This window comes from Vigna unguiculata, chromosome 7 (assembly GCF_037176805.1).
Source record: "Vigna unguiculata cultivar grain cowpea cultivar isolate G323 ecotype 2 chromosome 7, ASM3717680v1, whole genome shotgun sequence".
In the NCBI taxonomy this organism is placed as follows: Eukaryota; Viridiplantae; Streptophyta; class Magnoliopsida; order Fabales; family Fabaceae; genus Vigna; species Vigna unguiculata.
In genome coordinates this window covers 38,726,071-38,751,755 of record NC_140798.1, presented here as the reverse complement: position 1 = coordinate 38,751,755, position 25,685 = coordinate 38,726,071, and the positions used below count along the sequence as shown (strand labels likewise).

The 25,685-nt window shown below is 31.9% G+C and overlaps 3 protein-coding genes across 5 annotated transcripts; 2 read left to right on the top strand and 1 right to left on the bottom strand.

Annotated features, from left to right (window-relative positions):
* The first annotated feature begins 2,173 nt into the window (after positions 1-2,173).
* Positions 2,174-4,430, top strand: LOC114192539 (uncharacterized). The gene is made up of 4 exons (XM_028082289.2): positions 2,174-2,749; positions 3,505-3,615; positions 3,901-3,981; positions 4,185-4,430. The coding sequence occupies exons 1-4, from the start codon at positions 2,507-2,509 to the stop codon at positions 4,266-4,268; spliced, it is 519 nt and encodes a 172-aa protein (XP_027938090.1). The 5' UTR covers positions 2,174-2,506; the 3' UTR covers positions 4,269-4,430.
* A 285-nt stretch (positions 4,431-4,715) lies between these two features.
* LOC114192687 (Galactose oxidase/kelch repeat superfamily protein) lies at positions 4,716-14,242 on the bottom strand. 3 transcript variants are annotated; one of them, XR_014996746.1, is made up of 16 exons: positions 14,012-14,242; positions 13,805-13,902; positions 13,430-13,568; positions 13,320-13,348; positions 13,107-13,203; positions 12,952-13,007; positions 12,751-12,858; positions 11,988-12,044; positions 10,496-10,587; positions 9,487-9,583; positions 8,457-8,609; positions 7,979-8,076; positions 6,143-6,275; positions 5,918-6,030; positions 5,363-5,444; positions 4,716-4,900 (listed from the first exon to the last, which is right to left on the bottom strand). XR_014996746.1 is itself a non-coding variant. In XM_028082469.2 (16 exons), exons 1-16 carry the CDS (start codon positions 14,071-14,073, stop codon positions 4,844-4,846), a joined length of 1,497 nt encoding a protein of 498 aa, XP_027938270.1. In that variant the 5' UTR covers positions 14,074-14,235; the 3' UTR covers positions 4,716-4,843. The 3 variants fall into 3 exon arrangements, 2 of the variants coding, with proteins under 2 accessions (XP_027938270.1, XP_027938271.1); XM_028082469.2 differs by having other exon boundaries at positions 6,117-6,275; positions 14,012-14,235; XM_028082470.2 differs by having other exon boundaries at positions 6,117-6,275; positions 9,487-9,571; positions 14,012-14,235.
* A 1,827-nt stretch (positions 14,243-16,069) lies between these two features.
* On the top strand, positions 16,070-23,003 carry LOC114191607 (transcriptional regulator ATRX). Its single transcript, XM_028080889.2, has 5 exons — positions 16,070-16,353; positions 19,126-19,246; positions 19,480-19,916; positions 20,442-20,760; positions 21,726-23,003. Exons 1-5 carry the CDS (start codon positions 16,076-16,078, stop codon positions 22,791-22,793), a joined length of 2,223 nt encoding a protein of 740 aa, XP_027936690.2. The 5' UTR covers positions 16,070-16,075; the 3' UTR covers positions 22,794-23,003.
* Positions 23,004-25,685: the final 2,682 nt, after the last annotated feature.

Below are 25,685 nucleotides of genomic sequence, written 5' to 3'. Positions count from 1 at the left end.
AATTAGTAACTAAGTTTAATTATAACTTATATATACATGTTAAAATAATTATTTTGAGTTTATACATCAAATCACTACACCTAAATATTCAAATTGTAATTAAGCTTATTTACTAATTTGGTCTCAAATTGGAGAGGACGAAATTTGATCATTTTAAAAATTTGGGTACTAAATTGAATCAAAAATGTAAATAGAGGACTAAATTGAAAATAATTATTACCACTGCCACGGAATGTAAGTTGTCACGTGGCACGATGATAAAGTGACATATGACTGTTTTTTAATTTTTTGAAAAAAAATATTTTTTTTAAAAAAATTAAAAATTTCATGGCTTGACATGTGTCCTGTACGAACACGGTGTTAACTCCAACTTAACGGAGATGACCAAATTGAATCTCTTTAGATAATTGGGGTACTAAATTGAACAAACCAAAAGTATGGGTACCAAATTGAACTTAACCAAAAAGTTGGGGTACCAAATCAGTAATTATACCTTAAATTTACTTGACCAAGATGATAATTGTCACAAAAGTTACTTGGTAAGTGGCAGAACATCAAAATGATGCAATTTTTTTTTTCAAAATTATTGAAATAGATATTTTTGAAAAAATTACGTAAATGAGCAAGTCACGTGAATTTGATACGACTTCTTACTTTGAAGAAATCAGAATAACATGGATTTAGTGCAAAGTATTTTTAAGTTAAAGTCGTGTTAATGTGACATGATTTTAGTTTAGTGCATTTTAAACTGAAGTTGTGTCAAGATGACACAACTTTAATATGTGCATCATTTTAAATTAAACTAATTTTAATTAAAGTCATTACACATCGACAAGACTTCAACTTTAAAAATGTTGTCACTAAAGTTGTGACACCTCGACACAATTTTTTCACAGTAAAAATTGGACCACCTTGACAAAATTTGTTCATTTTCATGATTTTTTTGAAAACTACTTATTTAAGTAATTTTGAAAAAAAGAAGTTAAAATAATTTATTTCTCCTCATTTATGTACTAAAATCTCAAATAGGTCATTAGATTTTTATTAGTCTCAATTATGTTCATATGTTTTAAAATGCGTAACAATTAGGTCTATTTTGTTAATATGGTACTAATAACGTTAAGTTTGTGTCATGAATCAGCTCCTCTTTTTTTTTTTTTTAATTTTATAATTTTTTTAATTTTTTTTTAAAAAGTTCATTTTGTCACGTGCCACGTTCATTTTGTCACGTGTCACGTAAGTATCATACCATGTGTCATTGACACAATCTCAATTTGTTCCCTTATTTTGATTTTGTTTCGGTCTCATTTTTTTTAAATATTTCAATTTCATTCTCTCCAAATTAAGAGCAAATTTAACTTTTATATAAATGTTATAATGATATTTTTATTAACATTGATATTTTTATTAAACATTTTAACAATATTAAGTTTATTTAAATTTATATTTTAAATTGTTTTAAAATTTTACATTAGAATTTATAAAATTGTTATTTTTAAACCAACTCCAACATTTGTATAAAAATTATTGATATATAATATTATACAAATATTTGAAATACAAATTTATCAATCTACATATTTAAAATTTTAAAATAAAGTTTAAATAAACTAAATATTGTTAAAAATATGTAATAAAAATATTATTTTTAATAAAAATATCATTATAACATTTATATAAAAGTTAAATTTAGTTTAATTTGGAAAAATGAAATTGAAAATTTTTGAAATTAAAATGAAATCAAAATAACAAATATATGGACCAAATTGAAATTGAGATAATGACTTGACATATGACACGATATGTGACATAAACACATACTTAACGTTGTTAGTATTGTACTAACGGAATGGACATAATCGTAATATATTTTAAAAAATATGAAATAAATTAAAACTAATAAATATGAGATTTTAGTAAAAAAATAGTAACAAATATTATTTTAACTAAAGAAAAATGCACCTGATGTTTTTGCCTGGCAAGAGTTTCCCAAATGTATCTTATGCACGAAGGAACGTAAGTTGGCACCCCAAACACGTACATTGCTTCCCTATTCAGTCTCCATTCTTCCTTACCCATTATCTGACTTTGAATTTAAGATTGCAACTTTGCAAATACCTTCTGAGAAAAGCAAAGATTCTAAGGCATATCCGTTCACAAACAATGCAAAACCACATCATAATCCATCATCACTTAGCTGTTCATTGTGGATGCAACATCATAATACTTTCAGTTTTACTACAAAATCTTGAGTGCCACTATAAGTATCCCTCTTAAGAAATCTCCAGGATCAGTTACATTCCTGGAATGCATCAAATACTTATTAAGGAAACAGACTTCTGATAAAGGCAAAGAGTTTCTGGGAGTCTCTTTACTGCATTTAGAAGCCAAGAGAGAAGAAGTTGTTGAAATGTGAAGAAAGAGTATTGAAGTGAAAGCAACAGAGAGGCCTCTTGTTGAAATAAACCAACAGCAAAATCATTGGACCAAGTTTGTGGGGAAGCACATGGGCTTAGTTTGCAGCAGCAGAGAGGAAATGCAGAAAATGAAGAACCTTGGCAGCATTGGAAGCAGTGGGAGGCTATCAGCAGAAGAGTATGAGGATGAGGATATTTCAAAGCTGGCCATCTCCACGTTTCAATCTAAGGAAGAAGAAATTGAGAGGAAAAAAATGGAGGTGAGAGAGAAAGTTGAACTCCAACTTGGTCGTGCTGAAGAAGAGACTAGGCGCTTGGCACACATTTGGGAAGTAAGTTTCATGACATGGACAACGTCATTTTCTTTTTTAACTTCATTAGCAGACATATAAACATGGTCCGAAAAAAGTAATGGGAAAGAGTTCTTAGTAGATTCAATCCCAAGATCAAATGAGATGGCATGACTTTAGTTTAAAGCATTTATAATACTAAAGTTGTGGTAAACTATTACGAGTTTAGTTCAGAGAATTTTAAATGAGGTTGTGTCATTTTAACACACTACAAAAAATAACTATGTCATTATGACACGACTTCAATTTAAAATGTACTGTACTAAAGTTATGTCACATTAAGACAACTTTAACTTAAAAATGTTTTACACTAAGTTATGCCATATTGAGACAACTTTAACTTAAAAATGTTTTACATTAAAGTTGTGTCATACTGATACAACTTCTCAATGATGACACAACTTACACATCTATAATTTTTTTTCAAATGTATCCATTTCGGTAATTTTCAAAAATTACTCCACAATGGTGCTTTTGCCTGATCCTGAAAGTGACATCTTGTTTATATGTGTGTGTGTGATGAAATAAATAAAATGTGAACAAGTTAACTGAGATGAGGTCTAAATTGTACAAACAAACACTTTCAGGAACCAAAAATAAACAGGTTGTCACTTAAAATTGTACATTAACTCTACTTCTTATTACTATGATGCTGACAGAACATAGTTTCAGTTCTTTAAGTTAAATCCAAGTTATGCTAATATGTCACGAGTTGTTATTGTCACACTCTCTACTAGGAGCTTGAAGTGCTTGATGATCCCATGAGGAAGGAAGTTGCAATGTTACGCAAGAAGATTGACTTGGCTAACAGAGATTTAAAGCCACTGGGACTTAACTACCAGAAAAAGGTACATTTTGCTCATTAGTTAAAGGCTGAGTTTACATATGAAGATTTTTTTGCTTCCTAAACACATTGAAATTTGTTTACATTATTATCTAACACAGACTAACAATAATAAATTTATGGACTTGTTAAATCATACTTACTACGACAATTAAACTCGTGGTTTTGAAGGGAAAAGAAATCATGAACCAGAAGTGTTAAAAATGGGATGGTTTTGTATTCTGGAACTACTTTCTTAATAATGTTTGCTAAAGACGAGTGAAAACTAATCTTTGGTGTTGTCTGATAGGAGAAAGAGTGTAAAGAAGCCTTGGAAGCTTTCAACGAAAAAAACAAAGAGAAGGCTCATCTAGTTGCTACACTAGTTGAGGTAAACATACAAGTACAAACTAATTTATACAAAGTTCTCACGTACATTTTCTCTAAATTTTTAATTTTAATTTGATAAATCAATTTGTTATTTTTGAGAAAATAAAGTATACCCTTTTTCAGTTTAATTTTTGTTCCTGTCATCTTTTTTTAACTGTTCTGGTAACCATGTATCTGTTGCCGTATTTGGTATTTCATAAATAGATGCTGACTGAGAGTGAAAGAATGAGGATGAAGAAACTGGACGAGCTATGCAAGACAATAGAGTCTCTGTCTTTGAAACCATAACTTATGCCTGGGTGTGTTGTGTTTACTAGCTTGGTATATTCAATTTTTTGTGTGTTTAAATGTACTTGCATTCTTACTATTCAAAAATAAAAATGCACGTAACAACGAAAAAAAAGGGGAAATTTCTCTATATTAACAAATGAAATACTATTTTATGATAAACATTTTTAGATATTTTGATTAAAATTTGTGTATATCGAGATAACAAATAGTATGCAAGAGTTTCAAAATTGTAACCAAAACTAAATTAAGCAAAAAATTAGACCAAATTTAGCATATCACTTACACTCCTAGATCTTTAGATATGTTCATGTGTAGCAGTACAAATAATATAAACCATAACAGACGTTACCCTTACAAATTTAATATATTATTTATTCTCAAAAAAGTGTTAAAATATATATAATGTTCAATTAGCTAACTTTAGAGGCTGAATGCGCCAAAGTATGGAAAAAAATTATTGAAATGTTGATAATAGATATTAAAAGGTTAATGTACATAAAATAATGTATTATTTGGGAACCATGTTTTTTCGTTCAGTGTAAGTTAGAAATTGTTCATACAACAAGTATTCTTCATACAGGTAGCTGTTTATACTCTGCCAAAAGTTTTGGAATATCGTCCATGCGCAACTGCAATGGGAATAGCAGAAGACAATGAGAAAACAAAAAGTTGTGTAGTTAAACATAAAAAAATTGACAGAAGTTATATAATAGTGTTACAAGAGTAACTCTAGTATTTAATGTAATCAATCACAGACTTCAACCAAAATAAAGTCTCTGCAACAATATATACCAAAAATGCAATACCAGACAACCTGATATGTACCCTAGTTTCAATTTTCAAATCAGTGCCACTGGCATATAGTTTTGATAATACTTTTATGGTACTCAGAATATTACTACTGAAATATCACTTTTACCGTATAGTTTTGATAAAGCATGTCCAAGAAAAATATCTATGATTTTGGTATCACTATATCCAAGGAAAATATCAAAAATATATTTCCAGAATATTTTTTAAGTAAAAAGGAATATCCAAGTAGAAACAAAAACACCGGTAAAAGGGAATATCCATTAACTACAAAAATATACCTGAGTAGCATTTTTGACGTGGTAAAATTGATGCAGCACGTGTTCACCAAATCCAGGCTTCTGAACAGATGCATTCCTTTCTCTAAAGAGGTTAAACCAACAAGCAACATAAGCCAAACTATTCACCACTCATGTTCATAAAGAAAAAGGGATCATTCATAAACAGATATAAACACGTTAATGTGCGCGGGTATCAAGATTCTTTGTTTTTTTCGATCAAAACAATTCTTGGCATCAATTTCTTTCAAGATCCACTCTTCAAGGATTTGCTCAAGCAACCTTAACAAAGATTGCCAGCAGATTGATAAATTTTAGAAAATTCTACCTAGCAACTTCAATGCGAATATAGCAGGTAGCAAATTAGGCCAGTAGGTACTTAGAGAGTAGATATTGTGTGATCAATTGCACAGGAATACCAAAGAAAAATAGTAATAAATAAGCATGTATAAAAATCTGCCCCAAATTTTGCTGAGAATAAGAGGCGTCAAGTTTTGCAGACAGAGACCAAATGCAAAAACATCATAGAAAGAATTGGATGAAAGATATAGCTCTTACAGATAGTGCCTATATATGAGACGTTGGTAATCCCGAAGCAATGGTCCAAGCTCTTTGAGTTTAACCATATTTGGTTCAGAGTTTCTCCAGTGTTTACGAATTGTTAAGATCGCCTTGTTCGAAAATGAAATACTATTTCAACTAAAATCACGATGATTTGGACTTATAGAAAATTTTCATGCAAGTAAGGGAATATTACCAGTGAATTAGTAGAAACGTTTTCACCTGCTAATCTTGATGCTACTTCAAGCAGCTCTTTATCTTCGAACTCATTTACAATCTCAAGGCTGGAACTGGAAACTGATATTTGCAACCGTCTTTGTAGTTCAGAGAAAGGAAATTTCTCTGTTTGGCTTTCCTGACAAAGGTGTCAGCAATAAATTAATCAAGGAGTATAATGTGTTCAAATTTTACTTAGAATTCACAAATGAAATCCAAGATTGTCATGCCAGTGCCACTAAAAGGACATGACAAAAAAGAAGAATTGGCAAATAATAAAAACGAAAAAACTGTGTTTTGGGGGGAGGGGATACTGCCTTTGGAGTGCCCAAAAAAGCACCTCACCATAAAAAAGAAATGATAAAGAGAAGAAAAAGTTATTTGAACATTTTAAATTAATTCTTCACTATAAAGTTAGTTACACGTGCTTAACACAGTAAAAAAAAAAAACATTAAAGTGGTAAAGTGATGAACATGATAATAAGATATAAATTATAAGATCACAATAAAAATCATAAATATCCTAGCCATAGAAAAAGCTCAACAAAAAGACACAAACAAACAACTTCTGTATGTTAGGGAACCCTTGGTCGCTAATACCATCACAAGAGAAATCAATCCAAGAGTACATCCACGAACTCATCATTAGATTCAATTCCGCAGCTGTCAACACTTCCATTTCATCTCCACTTGTTTCCCAGTCATTTTCAACATATGCAGCTGGTGCCTTTTGATGATGACTCTGCATATTAGCCTGTGGTTTGGCTCCTAGCATTATTTCGACTTGTTTTACTAACTCCAACCGATAGCTGCCATTTCCAACATCATCAAAGATAGATTTGTCTTTATCAACATATGCTTTCATATTCATCTTCGTTGGTCCTCACTATCTCCCCATCTTTTAAAATTTAATTTTTCACAAAAACCTTGACCACCAAGAGTCCAAGACACAAACCCAAGTATGTAATTATTTTGTTATCAATTTATCATAACTGTTTCCTTCCTTTTAACATCACAATTAACAAATTAGCTAGGCCGTTTTTTGGGTTTACTACAGATATGAATACTTAAGACTGAACGTAGAATACATTTCAATAAAGAATTAGAGGCATCCCAGCGAGAAAGAAGCACTTGTCCATTTTTTGCACATTGTGCTCTGTCAATAAAAGTGTTTGAAACATAATTCCTGGATCCTTTAGCATTAATGCTCTCCTCCATAACTTTTATTGGAAAATGGATAGACTTGCCTTAGCCTCATTATGCGATCCTGCTTTTCTTTTAAGGATGTTTCTATTTCATATTTGTGAAAATTGGGTTGCTCTTTGAGTTGACTCATTTAAATTTTCCGCTGTCTTTCTTTCATCTATATAGGAAAATTCCTGATTCTACGATTCTATTCTTTCCTAAGTGATTTGTTCTTTAAACAAAATCAAAATAAGACGAGATTGTGATGTGGAAAACTATGTTAAATGAAAAGCATTTTAAAGATTAAAAACAACAGATAGGAACTCAAAAGTCTTGATACTTCGCACAGTAGCAAAATTAAGCATTTAGTAACCTAGAGAAGTGACTAGTGAGTATTGACTACAACAATGCTCCACTATATATCAACAGAAATGCTTAGTAAGCTAATATTATTTACTAATTTTCTTCTTTAACTGAAATTATGACTTTTCTATTTAAATTAAAAGAAATATTAAGAAGAAAGAGAAGCACCAAGAAGTTAAGACATTTTTTTTCTATGTTCAACACATCTAAAAAAAAAAAAAAACTCACTAGATAAGACAAATATAGGATGGATCGCAAAGAGAGATGTGTGAACAAAACAAGATTAACCAATACCTTTAGTTGAGGTTGAAAATCATCGTTAAAAGCAAATTCCTTACTTTCAGCAATATTTCTGGGTGGAGCTGCAGTTAATCTATTTGCAATTGGGTCCTCTGTGAAACATGCAAAAGAAGTGAGAGTTTAGGATGCCACTTTTAGCCTCTGAGCAGTTAGGTTCTTTTTACTCTTTTCATCTAAGGTTGAAAGGTTTCAGCTTTATAATAAAACTTCTCCATTAAAAAACAAGCATTTCTAGAGAGGAAGATTCTGGATTGAGTATTAAATTACAGTACAAGAAAATAGAAAGTTCAAAGAATAGAATATTCCTTCCATTCAACTCAAAAACAGTACTCCAAGAAATAACTCATTGCCAAACAAAAAAAATTAATTACCCTTATTTGCACGGCTTTTCAGTGAAAATATCTACAATTGAAAAAGGAGTATTTGACAACAAAAGCAATAGATTTGTAGACCACGATAGAGCAATGAATACCTTGAGGGACTAACCACCATGGATCACCATAAGTCGTTTTCCCATCAAAACCACCAATTAGCAGATACCGTGGTCCAACAACTGACATAGAGTGGTACGCTCTAGCAGGAGGGGGTTCACTGCCTATGGAGAGGCGTTTCCACTGTGCTGAAACTGTTGCAACCGAACAGACCAAGTAATTGAATTTAGTATATGCCACCAAACATTGATTTTGTGCAGAACTTTGTCATAGTTTAAATAAAATAAAAAGGTGCCATCTATGCTCATGCATTTGAATATAATAGTTTACAGACAAGCCACTTCAGCAAAAATTAAAGTAACATGTAAATTACACTGAATTTGCATTCAAGGGCATTGTTGTGCATCATTAGCTTATTGCTTCTTTCTATAAAAATAAGGTACTCATCCAAAACCTAAAAACGGAAACTATTCTTTGAACAAGAATGTAAAACGTTTCATGGAGTATCATTAAGGTTCTAATAACAATAAAGGACAGATTTGTAACTCTCCAACTCGAGAAGATTCACGAAGCTCGCATCATAAAGAAGATATATAAGTTGTATGAGAATTTTTAATCTATTATAGAACAAAAAACACAAGGGATGCTGGATTATTGAGAAGAGAGCCATATATTTATTTTGATAAATTTTAGTTTTTAATGCTTACAAAGTGATATTAAAAAATAGTATAAATTGAAAAAAAAAAACTGCAGCTAATTTTCCTTGGATAAACAGGTTAACTTCATAAAATTGAACTTCTGAACAGGAACCAGAATCTCTGATTTCCACTGACACAAAAATGAAAATAACAAAGACTCCCTCATGCAACTAACATACATCATCTGTTTTTCTCCCTCAAAGCATTTAGCCAAATCCCCAACCGTATTCTGTATGTCAGAAATGTATGTACAAGGATGCCAGAGATCATTAACAAGTTGGCTTTAACAATAGATTGACACAGAGACAACAGTTATAATGGTTAATAATACAAGTGTGATAGATACACTAACAGGTATAGTGAAAGTTCTCACCTCTGTCTAATATAATGCAGTCGTTGTAATAGATATCATAACGACTCAACCATCCACCAGTCCCATGTCCTCCAAACATCAACAACTGTAAAACCCTCTCCAACAAATATAAAATAAGTAGATAAATGACAGGATTTCAGGTTAAAACAGTAAATTTATGCAATTCTGACTAGGGATTAAGACATATTAAAGAATTTAGAGGGAAAAGGGGAATCACAACAGTATAAAAAATTATTTGATGACATCAACCATAATGTAATATTATTTGATCTTATAATTCAATTTTATAAACATAAACTTCTTTCTGACTGGTAAAACTTCATTAAAAGCAAACATTTGATACTCTTGAACAAGAGCACACATATGAATCTAAGACAAAAGTCACAAGACAATTAAGGCAGACAATTTATCATTAAGGAAAGATGTAAAAGGAGAACAAAGATTACCAACTTCCTAGTACCATATAAAGGAAATCTTATATCCCTTGAAATAAACAAGTTCATGCAGCTCTTTAAACCTAAGTAACCTAGACCAACAATCAACGTGTTCGCTGGTCACCGGGGCTATTCAGCAACCAAAGCCCCTTCTAGTGAACATTCTACCTTAAATTAACTAGGTAAGGTAGAAAACACTGGGAGAGGATCATATTCCCGGTATACCCATAACTAGAAAAAGTAGTTGAGAGAATTCTAAAACCCTAGCACTAAACAGTTAGTCCACAATCTCCATCATGTTCATGAAATACCTCCCTTTAAATACCATTAATTTCAAAAGGAAGCTGCTAGCCTTCAACAACTCTCAAATACACAAAATTGCCAATCTTTGTCACCTCCAACCCACCATAAAAAAAGAATGATGATAATGATATTGAAATGTAGATCACTATATTAGAGGATAAAGTGGGAACAGTACAGAAATCCATATTTGGCAGTAAAAAAAATAAAAATAAAGGAAGCAATCTACAAAGATAACAGAACTAGAAAGAGAGGGATTTTGCAAATCAGATTACATAATGTCCTCCAGACGTAACTGTATGGCCACATCGGGGAGAAGGTGCTTGACCTGGAAGCTTTAATTGAGTCCATCCAGGTGCTTCATTCTCTTTCCTCCATAACAAATACACATTGTAAGTACATAACCCATCTTATTTAGAAGCTACCAAGAACTAAATATTTCTTAGTATAAGAAATAGTATTAAAGACGAGAAAGAAAGCATATGTGCATTATAAGTACATAACCCATCTTATTAAGAAGCTACTTGATACAGAAGCAAATACAGCATGTTGACAATAAGAAAGGATTGCAAGTTTATTATGGGAGGAGGTGTGGAAGCAATAACTAAAAATGCCGTTGTATAGTGTTTTTATAGCTCAGTGTTTGCTAGCAGTTAGGACCCCATTTTATAGGAAGTTTAGGGGGAAGGGGGGCAATTTTTCAGACAATTGAGTTTTGCAACTGGATTAATCTAGTGGGAAGGAGAGTTCTCCTTTGTATCTTTTGTTGTATGATTGGTGAAATTAGAGAAGTTCAGATTCACTTTTCTTTGTTTTCTCTGAAAATAATGTTGATTCCTAACATTTTTTGGCCAACTTGCTGGATCTCTGAGTAGCATAATGCGAAGCACAGTGAGTGGTTTTGAAGAAGTGGGCTAGCAGACAGAGGAAGATGATTGCAGAGTTGAAACAGACATGACTCTGGTAAAACAAACCATACCAGACATGAGAGAAACAAAGGAACTGCTTTTTGAAATCAAGAAAGGAAAGAAAGAGTAAGATAGAGGAGAAAAGTAAATCAATGGTGACGAGAAAAGGAAAGAGGAGGACATCAACAGTAATGGATTTAACAAAGAGGAGGAAGAACCACCTCATACTTGGGTTAAAAGGGTGGAGTTGTCCACGTTTGAAGGGAATGACCCACAAGGTTGGATAGCAAGGGCAGAAAATGTTTTTCATTTTTTTATGATAGGATAAGCTTTAAAAACAATAACTAAGAATACAGTTGTAAGGTAGTTTTTACAACTTCTGAGTGCCAGCAGTTAGGACCCCTTTTCATAGGAAGTTTACAACTACACTGGAAATAGACATTCTTCTTTAGGATATTATGTTCTTATTGGACATAGTTTAATATATCAGAAATTGATAGAAATAATGTGAAAAAGGTATTTGTGTGTTCTAAGATATTATGTAACCACAAAACTAGTATTTATAACTCCTAACACATAGAATAGTCTTTGTTGTGTAATTGAGGCACACGGAATTCATCTTATGTCTCTCGTTCTTTCTATTAATAGACATGAAAGAAGAGGAATGTTGTTGTTATGACAATTGCAAAATTAAAATACAGATTCAAAGTAGAATAAAATACACAAATCTCCCATGAAAGGAAGATACAGCACCTGACCTCAAGAAAAGGAAATACATGATAATAACAACTAGCAGCAAGCAACGAAAAAAGAAAAAAGCAAACATAATTCAATTATAAAGATGGCAAATTATGCATACCTTCTTCAATTAGGCCCTTCAAAGCCCATAAATCACCCATAATAGGTCCGCCTCCTCCTGTTAAAGTCAGGATATAGCACTCATTTCAGATATAACAAATTCAAATTGGCATTACAGCAATCAATATGTATGCCCCTTTCATCAATTCAGAGCAGGTATTTATTTACATGCAAGTTAGAGAAGAAGAAAAGTTTCACATTCAAAACTAATTCTAACATCATGTGTGTCAGAGAAAGAAATAGACTATGGAATGGGTTTTTGGATAAGTTTTATGCAGTTTAGCAATCCAACAGCAGTGCATCTTTGAATATAGAAAAAATTAACTAACACTTCACGAGTTCAATTTTAATAGTTTCATTAAAAAAATTGAGTATCTTCAACATTACTTCGTGACCATCGTGCTAATTTAAAATTTCACCAATCTTGCCCATTAATTTAAACCAAAAATGAAGAGCTAAACCTTGCTCCCAGATTATTATATTAAAACTACTTCCTAAAACTGAAATGATAGTGAAAGTGAGGAAATCCACCAAGTGGCACAAATTGATCATTGTTTGAGAAATTAAGACACACTCTTCTATTAAGGCTGACACTCAAATATATAAAAAGAAACAACAAATAGGGAAAAGAATAAATATTCTCCCGCTCTTTGACACACGGAAATTGCCTAGTAACACCAGAATGTGTTCTTTCTATTTAAATAAAAAGACTATAATCTTAAAATCAGATCAACGTCTGAACAAGGAGAACTGTGTCACTTCACCTCTTCCACCATATACAAGCAATCGTTTTTCAACCATAGTGGCAGTATGCCCACATCTGGGCTGTGGCAATGTTCCAGAAACTGAGAGCTCCATCCACTCAAGCGAAACTAAGAGATGAAGAAAAAGATGTTATACTTGGTTACAATTGGATAATGAGGTAATTAGACAATAGGTGATAAAAATTAGTATTAGAAAAATACTAGTGTCCAAGACATAAACATCAGATAACCACTTCTTTCCGTCCCATCCACCATACCTGCATCAAACAGAATCCACCTCATTACATGTTTTGATTTACTCCAACTCAATCTAATTAGCATAAAGAAAACGTCAAATTAAACACTATAGATCTCACATAACAATTTTTCGGTTTCCAACAGCCGAAGCTGCAGCGAAATCCCGAGGTGATGGCAAGTCTCCAAATCCACTTAGTTCAGACCATTGCCATATGTCTAGAGCAGCATTATTCATTCCAAGTGCCAGCATGCCAAAACAAAAGTCCCAAAAATGTCAGAAATTTCCCTCACAATATGAGCTCAACAATGACCACATAAAATGTCTTACATACCAGTATCCAAAACCCAAAAGTCCCCCAACCTGTAAAATTCAAACACCATGAATTATACCATACATTATAGTTATGAAAGAAAAACAAAAACACCGAGATGCAACACAAACCTCTGACTTCCAAAACGACCACCAAAGATGAACATGTGACAATCAATGGAAACAGCGACATGGAAAGCCCGAGGGCTGGGACCTACATGCTCATCTGACCCACTTCCAGTGCACTCAGGCTGAAACCATTGCTTGGCCTCTAAAATATGTTAAACGAATGAAGAGTTCAATTTTGTGCCAATGTTCATCGAACCACAATCACAAATCACTGTGATAAATTCGTCATTTTTCCAATAACTATCGTGAAAGTCAAAGTAAGTCAGCTATAATTTCAGACTATGGATAGTGTAAAACTTTTATACTAATAACTTTGCATAAAATTAAACTCTTCAATTTTAATGAAAACACCGAAAATAAGAAAAGGAATTACGTTACCAATATCATAGACAGCGATATCACTGAGAAACTTCTTGTCGACAAGGCCTCCAAACACGACAACCTTAGATTTCCCGATATTAACAGCGGAGTGGCCACTAACAATGATACACGAATGAAACGACTGAGATTATGGAAAAGAAAGCGAAAAGAAAGCAACAACAAAGAGAATAAGCGAATAAGCGACATGATGACTCAGTTCATCACCTGCGACGTTGGGGAGGGGTTCCGGCGAAATCCGAAGAATTAGCACTAACCCAATAATACATTTTTCTGCTGCTTTGTTTGTAATACCTTCTGTTCTAATCAAAGGTCTGTGATGTAGTAATACAAATCAAGATCAACCCACTGCACTGTGCTTCTTTTACAAATCTACTCGGGAACAGGGTGTGAAGTGAACTAATTAACAAAATAATAATAGATTAGATAAATAAATACAACAAAGGGAATTCAAAGTAATTCCTTATTTTAACTACAATCAATTTTTTGAAGATTGAAGATAATGTACCGGAGGAAGAAGATAACAATAGAGAAAAAAAAAGAAAAAACTAAAGTACAAAATAAAAAATAATGTAGATTGAAGATATTAACTGTTCATGTTTTTAAAATCATATATAAGTAGTTTGAATGTATGATTAATTCAACTTCTTAATAAAACATATTTTTACGGGTTAAATATATGTTTTTATCCTTTAATTTTCGGTGAATTTTGAAATTAGTTCATTTTTAAATTTTAGATTAATTTAATCTTCATCCTTCCAATTAGGTAGATTTACTCATTTTAATCGATTTGGAGAAAGACAACATTATTTAATTTCTACAAAATTCGGGATTAAAGTGAGAAAAAAAAATACAAAAATCAAATTGAAAATGAGGAAATGACACCTAGCACGGTCACTACTACGTCACACTATTACTATCACGTGACACAACGTCAGTTTGACACGACAATTTTTTAAAATTTTTTAAAAAATAAATAAAAAATAAAAATTCAAAAAATTTAGGAACTGACACGTGACACCCGCTCTTACTACACCATTAAGGCAAAGTACCCATTGCATCAAATTGTTCAAAATATGGATCAAATCAAGATAAGAAAAATAAAGGAACCAAATCAATATTTTACTACAACAATGAGGACCAAAATTTAACCTTTAAAAAGGACTTAAATATACATGTAGTGTCAATGCTAGTGCCATGTGTTAATTTGTGGTAGTGTTATTTTTTTTTTCAATTTAATCCTTATATTCGTTATTTTTTTAATTTAATTCATATTTTTGTTAAAATAAATCAATTTTGTTCATTTTAAATGGGCACAAAATTTAATATATTTTATACAAATTATATTAATATTTTTTTTAAAATTGACATTTTTATTAATTATTTTTTAAATTCAACTATGAATTATTAAATTTAATTATAAATTGAATAAAATTGTTATATTTAATTCCTAAATAGAATATTATTTTTTAAAATATTATAAAAATATAATAATTAAATATTTTTTCTAAAATTTATATTTTAAAGTACTTTTAAAATTGATATTTAAAAATATTTAAAATATTTTAGAAAAGTAAACTAATATTCTTACAAAATTAATATTTAAATATAAAATATTTAGATTTTAATATTTAAAATGTAATAAAAATATTAAATATTTTATATTTAAATGTAAATTTTAAAAATGTTAATATATATTTTTAAAATTTTAACAATTATATTTTAATAATATTTAAATAATTATATTATATTTAACAATTGAATTAAAAATTATATTTAATTTATAATTAAATATAATAATTTATAATTAAATTTCAAAAATAATTAATAATAATGTCAAGTTTAAAAATTAAATTGTTCAATTTTAATAAAAATTAAGACTAAATTAAACTAAAATAATGAAAATTAAATTGAACAAAAATAATGATTTTTGAGATTAAATTAGACAAAAAGAAATATTATAATCACAAATTGACACGTAATACTAGTATTGACGCTAACACAATTGTGATTTGAATATTTTTTTTGAAACTAAAAAAATTTAAAAAATTAAAAAATCAAAAACACCTAAAGTCACGTGACATGTACTGTTAAAAAACATTCACTATTTAAAGTTTAGTAAAAAACATCAAATTAACTAAAATTTGATGAGAATAAAAAATTTAATTGAAAAAAAATATCAAATTAAATAAAAAAAAGCAAATGTAGATTTAAACATTTAAAAAAATACCATTAAAATTTCTCAATATAGAATCCGAAATAACATTGATTATGAAGAATGAAAAGGAAAAGGAGAAGGTGATCGAGAAAAGATCCTCCCTTCGATGCTTCCCACCATCTTTCCGTTCTCTTCACTTCCTTAACTCACACCACAACTTCTTTCTCTCTCTCTATCTGTCTCTCTCTCTCCACAACTATTTTCTCTTCCATCACTCTCAATTTCACCATATTAACAATAATTCATATTTCTGGGGTTCTTCTCCACCACTTCGACTTCGTAGTTTGCCCAAGATCATGCAAAACTCCGTGCTCGATCCGCAAGATCAGAGGTATTTCCGATTTTCCCATGTCTTTCCCCTCTTTCTTGTACTGCTTTGCCTTGTACTTTCTTTTTTTGGTTTTCGGCTGTGAGTGGTGTTTGATGCTTTTGGAGTTTTTTTTTTTTTTTTTTTTCTCGTTTACTTCATGGGAAGGAGTTCGATGGTGTTCCTGTTTTCGTAGTGGCTTCGTGTTTTTAGTTTACCGGTTGTGGTTTGGTGCCTTTGTTGTATGATTTATTGTTTACCATAATTGTTATTTGACGCGTGAGGATTTTTTTCTTGTTTTTATGATTTGGTTGGACCCGACAATATTTTTAGTTTTGGCTTGGTTCTTCGGACATGTTTTTACTATTCGAAGTAATCCAGAGAAAGTTTAAGATCTACTTGAGATTTGTGAATCTAACTGTGAGGTTGCTCTATAGAAACGTATCGGGTATGTTCTTGAGAATTATAATCTTCTAATTCTAGGGCGTAGTCGGGGTTCCATTTGTCTTGGCTCCGCGAGTAGTTAATTGTTACCTGCAGATGGGTGAGAATGCTCTCTTCTCTGGGATTCATTCCTCAAAATTTTGGAACTCTAGGACTAATTGACTTCATCTATCCTCGGAATTCAAGTTTGAACCCAATTTTCTGGACACGTCTATTATAGTTCAAATTCGTAAGGAAAGGCAATCTCAGGAGACTAGCCTGGGGGAGTCTCACGGCGTAAATACAATGTTATGTTTTCTCGTTTTGGACATAAAGTTACGTATCCTTTCCATTTTTGGGATCCACAGTGGTCAACTTCAGCTGCGCACTCAGAATAGTCCTTCCCCTGGTCACTCCTTTATAAGCTGCCTCTCCCACTTTGCCCAACTCTCTGGTCTCAGCAAAGGTACTAGCTTTCATGGCTCACAAGCTGATGTAGTTCAAGGCTTCTAGATAGGGTTTCACCAAGGATTCAAGGATTAAGAGATGATCAATTAATAAACACAACCAATGAATGGGCTGTTTCTTCTGTAAGAAACCAGGAAAAGAAAGTTATTTATAATTATGGATTTATGACTCAAGGTAAAGGTCTGCCGTACAACTGTTGAGGTTTTTCTTTTATAGTGCAACCTAAGCCTTTCTAGGTTACATGTTTTCCGGCCTATCTCTTACTCATTACCAATTGCAAAATGTAATCTCTTTATATTACTTTTAACCCAAACACATTGGGAATCCTTGGACGTATAAATAAGCCTGTGGAATATAAAATAAAAATAAATATTATCTAAATTCTACCCATTATCATTTACTTGAAGCTACCAATATTGGTGGCTTGTTTGTTTAAGCTTAATAAAACTAGAAAAACTTCTGTACTTATAGATTTTTTAAATATGTCTTTTAATTTCAAAGCACCTTTTATTTTAAAAGCACACTAACAGGCCCTAAAATAGCTTGAGACCAGTTATTCAAAACCTGTCTGGTTGATCCAATTCACCATAATCTGACAAACTGTGCTGGAAAGAAACAGAGAAAATGTAAGAACGTGAAGTAGTCAGGGAGAGAGATCCAAATCTGCAGTAGAAGCTCTGATTAGTAAATTGAAACTAGTGTCTCCGAATGATGAGAGCTTAAAGTCTGTTAGAAATATAATGACATTGTCATAGAATATTTTAGAACATCTTGGATAATCTCTTAGGATTTATTCTTCTTTAATACTTTGATTTATTTCCATAGATAGTTAAGGATCTTTATAATTATAGGAATATCGGATTGGAATCAGATTTATTGGAATGTGATTTAAAGGTATGTCATTTCATGTATCTAGGAATAGAATATCATATAATTATTTGTATTTATCGTAATCAGGTTATATAAAATGGGTTCTGTTGCGTTATCCATAGACACAGTTCTGATCATCTCTCCCATCTATTCTTTTTCTCTTTCTACAGTCTCAAACGTAACCCTACATAAGTCAGCTAGTTACAACTGTCAGAGACTGTTAGAATAGAAACCTAGTTTACTTCCCAGCTGAAAGTGGACGCAAACTTATGGTTGATGGTGTAGAGAATATAAAGCCCATATGTGAAGTGGAAAAAGTACCTCTGTATGTGTATATATCCATCTTCTGTCTGAATAACACTCATATGAGACACTGTTCAACCATTGTTCAACAGCTTATACCATCCAACATGAACCAGATATTTTTACTAGTTCAATATCTAGTCCAGCTTTACAAATTTTAAGATAACTCTGCTAATAATTATTTACTTTTCTTATGCTCTTGCATTACAAATCCATGAAGAGAGCTCATCCCCCAAAATGCTAGCTTATTGGGTGGGAGAGTCTCATGACTTGAATACCACATTCAGCTTTTTTGTTTGCTAAATTCTGGGTATAGCATATTTTAGGACATTTTCCTTAAGGAAAATAGTCTTAAAATAAGTGGACATTTTCTTTGGCTGGGGAGAAGGACTGTTTTTCTTTCTATTTAATGTGTTTGAACTCCTCTATTTTCATTTTGTTATTGAACTTCATTGTTATTTTTCTTTAGCTGGAGAGAGAGAGAGAGAGGGAGAGAGAGAGAGAGAGATTGGAACAAGGCAAGGCACTGAGAGGAAATAAAGGAAGGAAGGATATAAGTTTATAACAAGTCATCTTGAAGGCCCTTCCTCCCTCCAAATTTAGTCAGCATAAATTAAGGAATAGTTATTTAGGATTTTTCAATACTGACTTAGCATTACAATCAGATTTCTTTTATTTTTCTTCTCTATCAGATATTTTTTGAACTGTATTAATTAAATGTGTGTCACTTAGGATTGCTTCCTGTACGGAGGATTCAACTGCAATGACTATTGAGTTCCTGCGCGCAAGATTGCTTTCTGAAAGGTCCATCTCAAAAAGTGCTAGACAGAGAGCCGATGAACTGGCAAAAAAGGTATGTTAAGTTTAAGTTTCCTATATTATGTAGTCAAACATGCCTGACCTTTTTTAGGGCCTATTTGGATACAGGTTAGAAGGGGAGAACTTCTCTGCAAGAAATATAGAGTTCTTTTCTTCTTCTTTTTTCTTTCAGTACAGAAGCTCTGAAAAGCTCTTTTAGCTTTGTACCCAAACTGGCCTTTAATGCTCCCTTTTTGGCACTAAATGTTTCTCCACTATTTCAATCAGGTCATGGAATTGGAGGAACAACTAAGGATGGTGATTCTTCAGAGGAAGATGGCAGAGAAGGCCACTGCTGATGTTCTTGCCATTTTGGAGAATCAAGGGATAAGTGGTGTTTCTGATGAATTTGATTCAGGCTCAGACCTTGAAAATCCTTTTGATTCTAGTATGAGTAATGACTGTTCAAAAGAGGATGAGGGGCCTATGAACTCAAAAGGAAGACAACATGGGTCAGATGAAATGTCTGGTTCCAATGTAGATTCTTCACTAGGATCCAGTAAAAGTTTGTCATGGAAAGGACGCCATGATTTGTCCCATTCTCTTGAAAAGTGCAAGACCAAGACTACTAATGTGAGGAGGCAAAGCAGTTTTTCATCTTTTAGTTCTTCACCAAAGCACCGCTTAGGAAAGTCATGTCGCAAGATAAGACATCGACAACCCAGGTAAGTCATAACCTTTACTCTTTCTGATCAAATTTGTTTTTATCTCCATTTATGTGACTATGTTCCACAGAGAACAATGCTGTTTTCCTGCTTGTTGTTCTTATTGTTCTTATTGTCTTTATGTGAGGTAACCGACAAATAACAAAAAATCTGCTTGTTTCTAGTTTAGACTTGGTTCCAACTCATAGGCTTTGGGCCTCTAAATTTCTAGGGTTATATAATACCTGTGGTTGCTCAATTACTGTCTTGCAATGAAAACTGATTTTTAGAAAAACTGTGCCTGTAAACTTGGTGTTATTTTGATAAATTATTGATCCCTCCTTTTTGTTTTACATCTTTTAAGGAAGTGTCTCAGATAAATTCTCTGCTTGACAGTGTTTTATTATTTTAGTTTTGATAGTCTTGTCCTATCTGCTCCAAATTCATATATGAATAACCCCTGAATGTAATTTGCATGTTTCTTCTCTTGTAACACTTGTCTTCCTAATTGCTTGTGAAGTTGATAAATATGCTGTGTTTTCCCAGGTCAGTTATGGAAGAATCTAGAGACAAGTTTGTCCAAGTTAACTGCCAAGTAAATGAACTTGTATCCTCTTCTGAAGAATTTCCAAATTTCCAAGATGGTGGATCTGACATTCTTAAAATAGAATCTAAAATTCAAGAAGAGAATGGATCAGAGGCCAACCTACTTAGCAAAAATCGTCACATAGATGGATATGGAAGAGAGAAGGAAATGGAGAAGGCTATTGAACACCAAGCCCAACTTATTGACCAATATGAAGCAATGGAGAAGGCTCAAAGAGAATGGGAGGAGAAATTTAGAGAGAATAACAGCACAACACCAGTATGTATGATTCGCCTAGACTTACTATATTCTAAGTGTTTTTTCTTGAAACTTGGTGTTTGGTTGTTGCATTTATGAAATTGCAGGAAGGTAGAAATGATTTTCGGCATAGTTTGACATTAAAACAGAATTAGCGGCTATAGTTTGACGTTAAATATCTGTTAAATTCAAATTTAATTAGAAGTGTAGTTTACTGAATAAAGCTCTTGACCAAATAATCCTATGGATGTTTTAACGAAAGTTAATGCTGAAGGTTGAAGATGAGTCTTGTATCTCTTATTTTGACCAATGTATTTTGTGGTTGTCATATATGGTCTGTTTGGTAGAGAAGGGAGAAAGAGTAGGTGGAAATAAATTTGGTGAGTAGAAGTAAGTGAGAAATAGAATAAAAAATTAAATGTGTTTGGTTGAAGAGAAATAAAGAACAAATGAGGAGAGGGATATAAAGAAGCTTAAAAATGAGTTAAAAATAGAGTAGAAAAATGTTGCTTAGACCACTTTTTAATTTCTCTTCCCTGTTTCTCTCACCAAACACACTAACTTAACCATCCTCTCAATTTCCTGTCCTCTCCGACCAAAAATAACAAGTACCGAAGTACTTCTTAAATAACAGATAGGAAAACTGTTTTTTATCCAAAGATTAAAGTAAGCTCACATGCAAAACTATGTAAGACATTTCTTTTTCAAAAAGGATGTAGAGAACGAATTGAATGAAACACATGTATGAATCTCGGTTTGATCAAAATGTTTGAGGTAGAGTGTTTGTTGTCTATTATGTGTCCGATTTTTAATATGTATGCTTCCACTGTATTAAACAAGTAATAACAGGTAGTTCATGTTATTTTTTTCTATTAACCTTGTGCATCTAATGATTTTATTATTCAAAATAGGTTATTTACTGCTTTCTAATTCCATGTAAAATTCACCTGAAGTGTCAAACTTATTTTGGACCCTAAATTATTCAGGATTCATGTGATCCGGGCAATCAGTCAGATATGACTGAGGATAAAGATGAAGGCAAGGTTCAGATTCCATATGCTGCTAAGGTGGTTACCTCAAAGGCTGAAGAGAGCAAAGGAGAACCAAGAGGTGTTTGCTTATCAGAAGAAAAATTCAAAGCTGGGGACAGAGAAATTATGCCAAAAACACATGATGATACAGATGGTTACAGAAACCAGAAAAGCACCACTTTTAGCACTTCTGATTTGCTTGGTCAAGAAAACTCACACTCCCCACTGAAGGAAAATCAGAATGAGAGCTTGGTAAATGGCCAATCTCCGTCTTCTGATACGAGCCATCTAGATCCAGGTAGGCATAGTTATTCTGATCTCAGGCCTACTCGTTCCTTTCCAACTGATATTCATGGTGTCCAGCACCAAAATGATGCTTCAGAAAACAAAATGGATCTCTATGCATTAGTTACTCGCGAACAAACTCACAAATTCGATGGTGTTCTTGAATCTCTTAAACAAGCTAGAATATCCCTACAACAGGAACTCAATAGATTGCCAGTAGTAGAGGGTGGGTACACTGCTAAACCGTTGCCTTCTGTTAGTAAAAATGAGGATAGATTTGACATTCCTATTGGGTGTTCTGGTCTCTTCAGACTACCAACAGATTTTTCTGATGAAGCAACAGCTAGATTCAATGTCCGTCATCCAGCTGCTGGATTTGGTTCAAACTATCATCTTAATGGAACCATGTCTAGAACTTCTGATGGTCAGTTTTTAACCAATCCTCCTTACTCTGGCACAATGTTGAGCCTATCTGCTGATGATCAAGCTCTTTCCACCCGATACTTGGAAAATGGGTCAAGATTTAGTTCTAATAAGTCCCCTTTTGACCCTTTCTCAAACGGAGGTCCACTCTCTTCCAGTAAATACTCGTATCCCACGTTTCCCATCAATCCATCTTATGAAAATGCAACACCACAGATGCCATTTGGTGATGAGGTTTCAAGACCCTATTCAAATAGCACTGTTGGGGTTCCTCTTGCAAATCGTTTCTCATTTAATGGCGATCATTTAAGATGAAACATGTATATATAGTTTCATTAGGTTAGCAACTAAGCTTGGTGTAAAAATAATGGTTTTTATTTGTTATGTACTTTAAGGTGATTCTCTGTATTCTCTTTAGTTGTCTTGGGAAGAGATTTTTTTTGTGGCAAAATACACTCTTAATTCTTCCATTAATCTGGACTGTTTTTACTTTAAATGCCGAACTGACTATTTATTGGTCATCAAGATTTTGTCTGTCGTAGATTTATCTCTAGATTTGATAATTTTAAACTGAGATTGGATTTGATGATGGGAAACATGTTTTAGTGTGTTAATCTTACACAGTGATAGAAGAAAATGGAGGGGATGGAAGAAGGGGTTTTTTGAAACCTTTTTGTTTAGTTCAATTTTTAGGAGAACAAATTTCTTTCTCTTCTATGTTGTGTTCCCCTTCAATATTGGAAGAGGAAGAAAGAGGAGGTTAGTTAAAATATTTTAAGTATATTGATAAAAGTAATTTTATTTATCCTTTAAATCCAAAATTACAAGAATATGGATAAAAAAATATTATTCTTTTAACATTTTCTTTTCTTGAGAACCAAACGAGAAAAAGATTATTTTGCCTCTTTTTCCATTAAAATTTCTCTCCATTCTACCGCACACAATTTTCTACTAAAAACATCCCACCTCTCCCTTCCATTCGTGTTCCCACTTCTAAAATGTCATCCCTTCTCCCATTGTTGAATTAAACATATTCTTGGGTAAGTTGAAAACAAAATATGAATTGAGTTTAAATTATTGAATGTAATTTGATGTGATTAAATTAATCGAGTGTCAAAACCATGGGTCTGTTTGAATAAAAAGGCACTAGTGGTTGAGAGTTTTTCTTCTAGAAATATAGACTCTTTCTAGCAGGAAATTTCTCCAAAGTTTCATACTTTCATGTTAACACACATTGAAAGTGTATCAAAGTAAAAGAAGGAAATCGATTTTGATAGAGACTTACACAGAAAACTTTCAGTGCATCTGAAAAAAAAGAGAGAAAGTTAACTAATTCTTGTTTATCGGTTTGTTCTCTTGGAAGGTATGAAAGTCCATTTTAAAAGCCCCCCATTCAATCCAAACTTATTATGTAATTGCATTTATCTGGTTTTTATCACATTATTAGTGCACAGTATTACAAAAACTCAGCCTTGGTAACAAAAGCCTGTTTCTCCAACTCTTATTAGATACGGGATCTCGAAATATTTTTCTCGTATTAAAACATATATATCTTAAATAAATAATTAGATATTAACGAACAATTTGATAACAGATAATAAATAATAAATTCAATAAATAATCAATTTTGTTAAAATAAATTCTAATCATAACTAATAATATATTATAAAATAAATTTTAAACTTAATTTAACCTTTCATTAAACTTTTGTAAGATGATATTATAAGGTTTGAACCGAATATAAATTTGCTATGATTTATTTGTAATCGATATTAGGAAAGCTTCTGGTTCCGCCACTTTGTCTCCCTAAGAACTTCCTCCTGAGTCCTCACCCATCACCCCCAAACCCTGTCTTAGAAAATTTCAACACCCTTTTCAGCTTTACTTCCTCCATACTGACAAAAGCAACCGACAACATGTTTTTTTAAATCACTTCTCACTTTTCTTGCTCCAAAGTCATGATTGAAAGAAAAGAAAAATATTGATATGGAAATAGTTTTAAAATTTTGATATAAATAAATAACAAACCTATTTGTGAGTAACAACAAGTTATTTAGAAATTAATAATCTTTTAAATTAAACCAACAAGAAATCCATAGGAAACTATTTGGGGGAGGTGAGATTGTTGATTGTCAATAGTCAAAGCAGATTAGTTATCAGGTCCACACCTATCAGTTTCCATCATTCTCTATCTGATACATAGTTTTTTTTTATTTGAATAACAAAAATCACTAAATTATATTTCGTCACATTTGTTAGAGATTCATTGAGAATTTTAATAACCTTTTGTCAAACTTACTAAAAACTGGAATGAATGATCCTCAACCCAAGTGGAAAAATATGGGAAGGTGTGACATCACTCAAGTACAACTCAACTTCTATGAATAATACAGTTATCAGACTTATTTTGTTCTTTTCTTTTCAAAAATAGTTTTCTAAAATTATATGATAAAACTACTAAAAAAAGTGTGCTGAATAACATGAATGTATGTTAGAGGATAAATATAAAAATAACCATTGAGTAAATAAATAACATTTCAAATTATGAGGGTTTTAAATTTTGTTAAATATATGTTTGATTTATTATATTTTTTTTTTTAAATTAAGGTTTGTTACTGCATTTTAAGGTGTGGTCCCTCAAATTAGAGGAATCAAACTTCAAGTTTTTTAAAGTTAAAAAAAATGTATACAAGAATAGATGAGTGCAGATTGGTGAAACTGAAAAAGGAGGCCATACATGTAACTATCACATATAATTTCGTAAAGAATCTTTCATGTATTAAATTCTAACTTGATTCTCACCTTATAACCACTCTCTGATTTAATTAATGGAGCAATTATTCGCTTTCTGATCAATTAGTTTATTATTCAATTGTTTAATCACCATCCTCTTCCTTGATTGGATCAAGACAAGAAAGAAGAAAAAAAAAAAAGGAAAACCTTCTTCTGTGATCGGAAAAGAAGGGAGAGAAAGAATTTCAATAATTTACTAAAAGTAGTAGTAATACTGCTTACTAACTTTTTTCTTAAAATTTCCAAAAATAAAAATAGAACACATATTACTTTTTGGAAGTTATCATATTTGACTCGACATCATATACATGAAACTTTTGTGTATACCAAAAAAATTGATTTTATAATTTTGTTTGAATTGACAAGAGTAGAAAATGAAAAAGAAGAAGAAGAAGAAGAATGGTAGGATAAGGA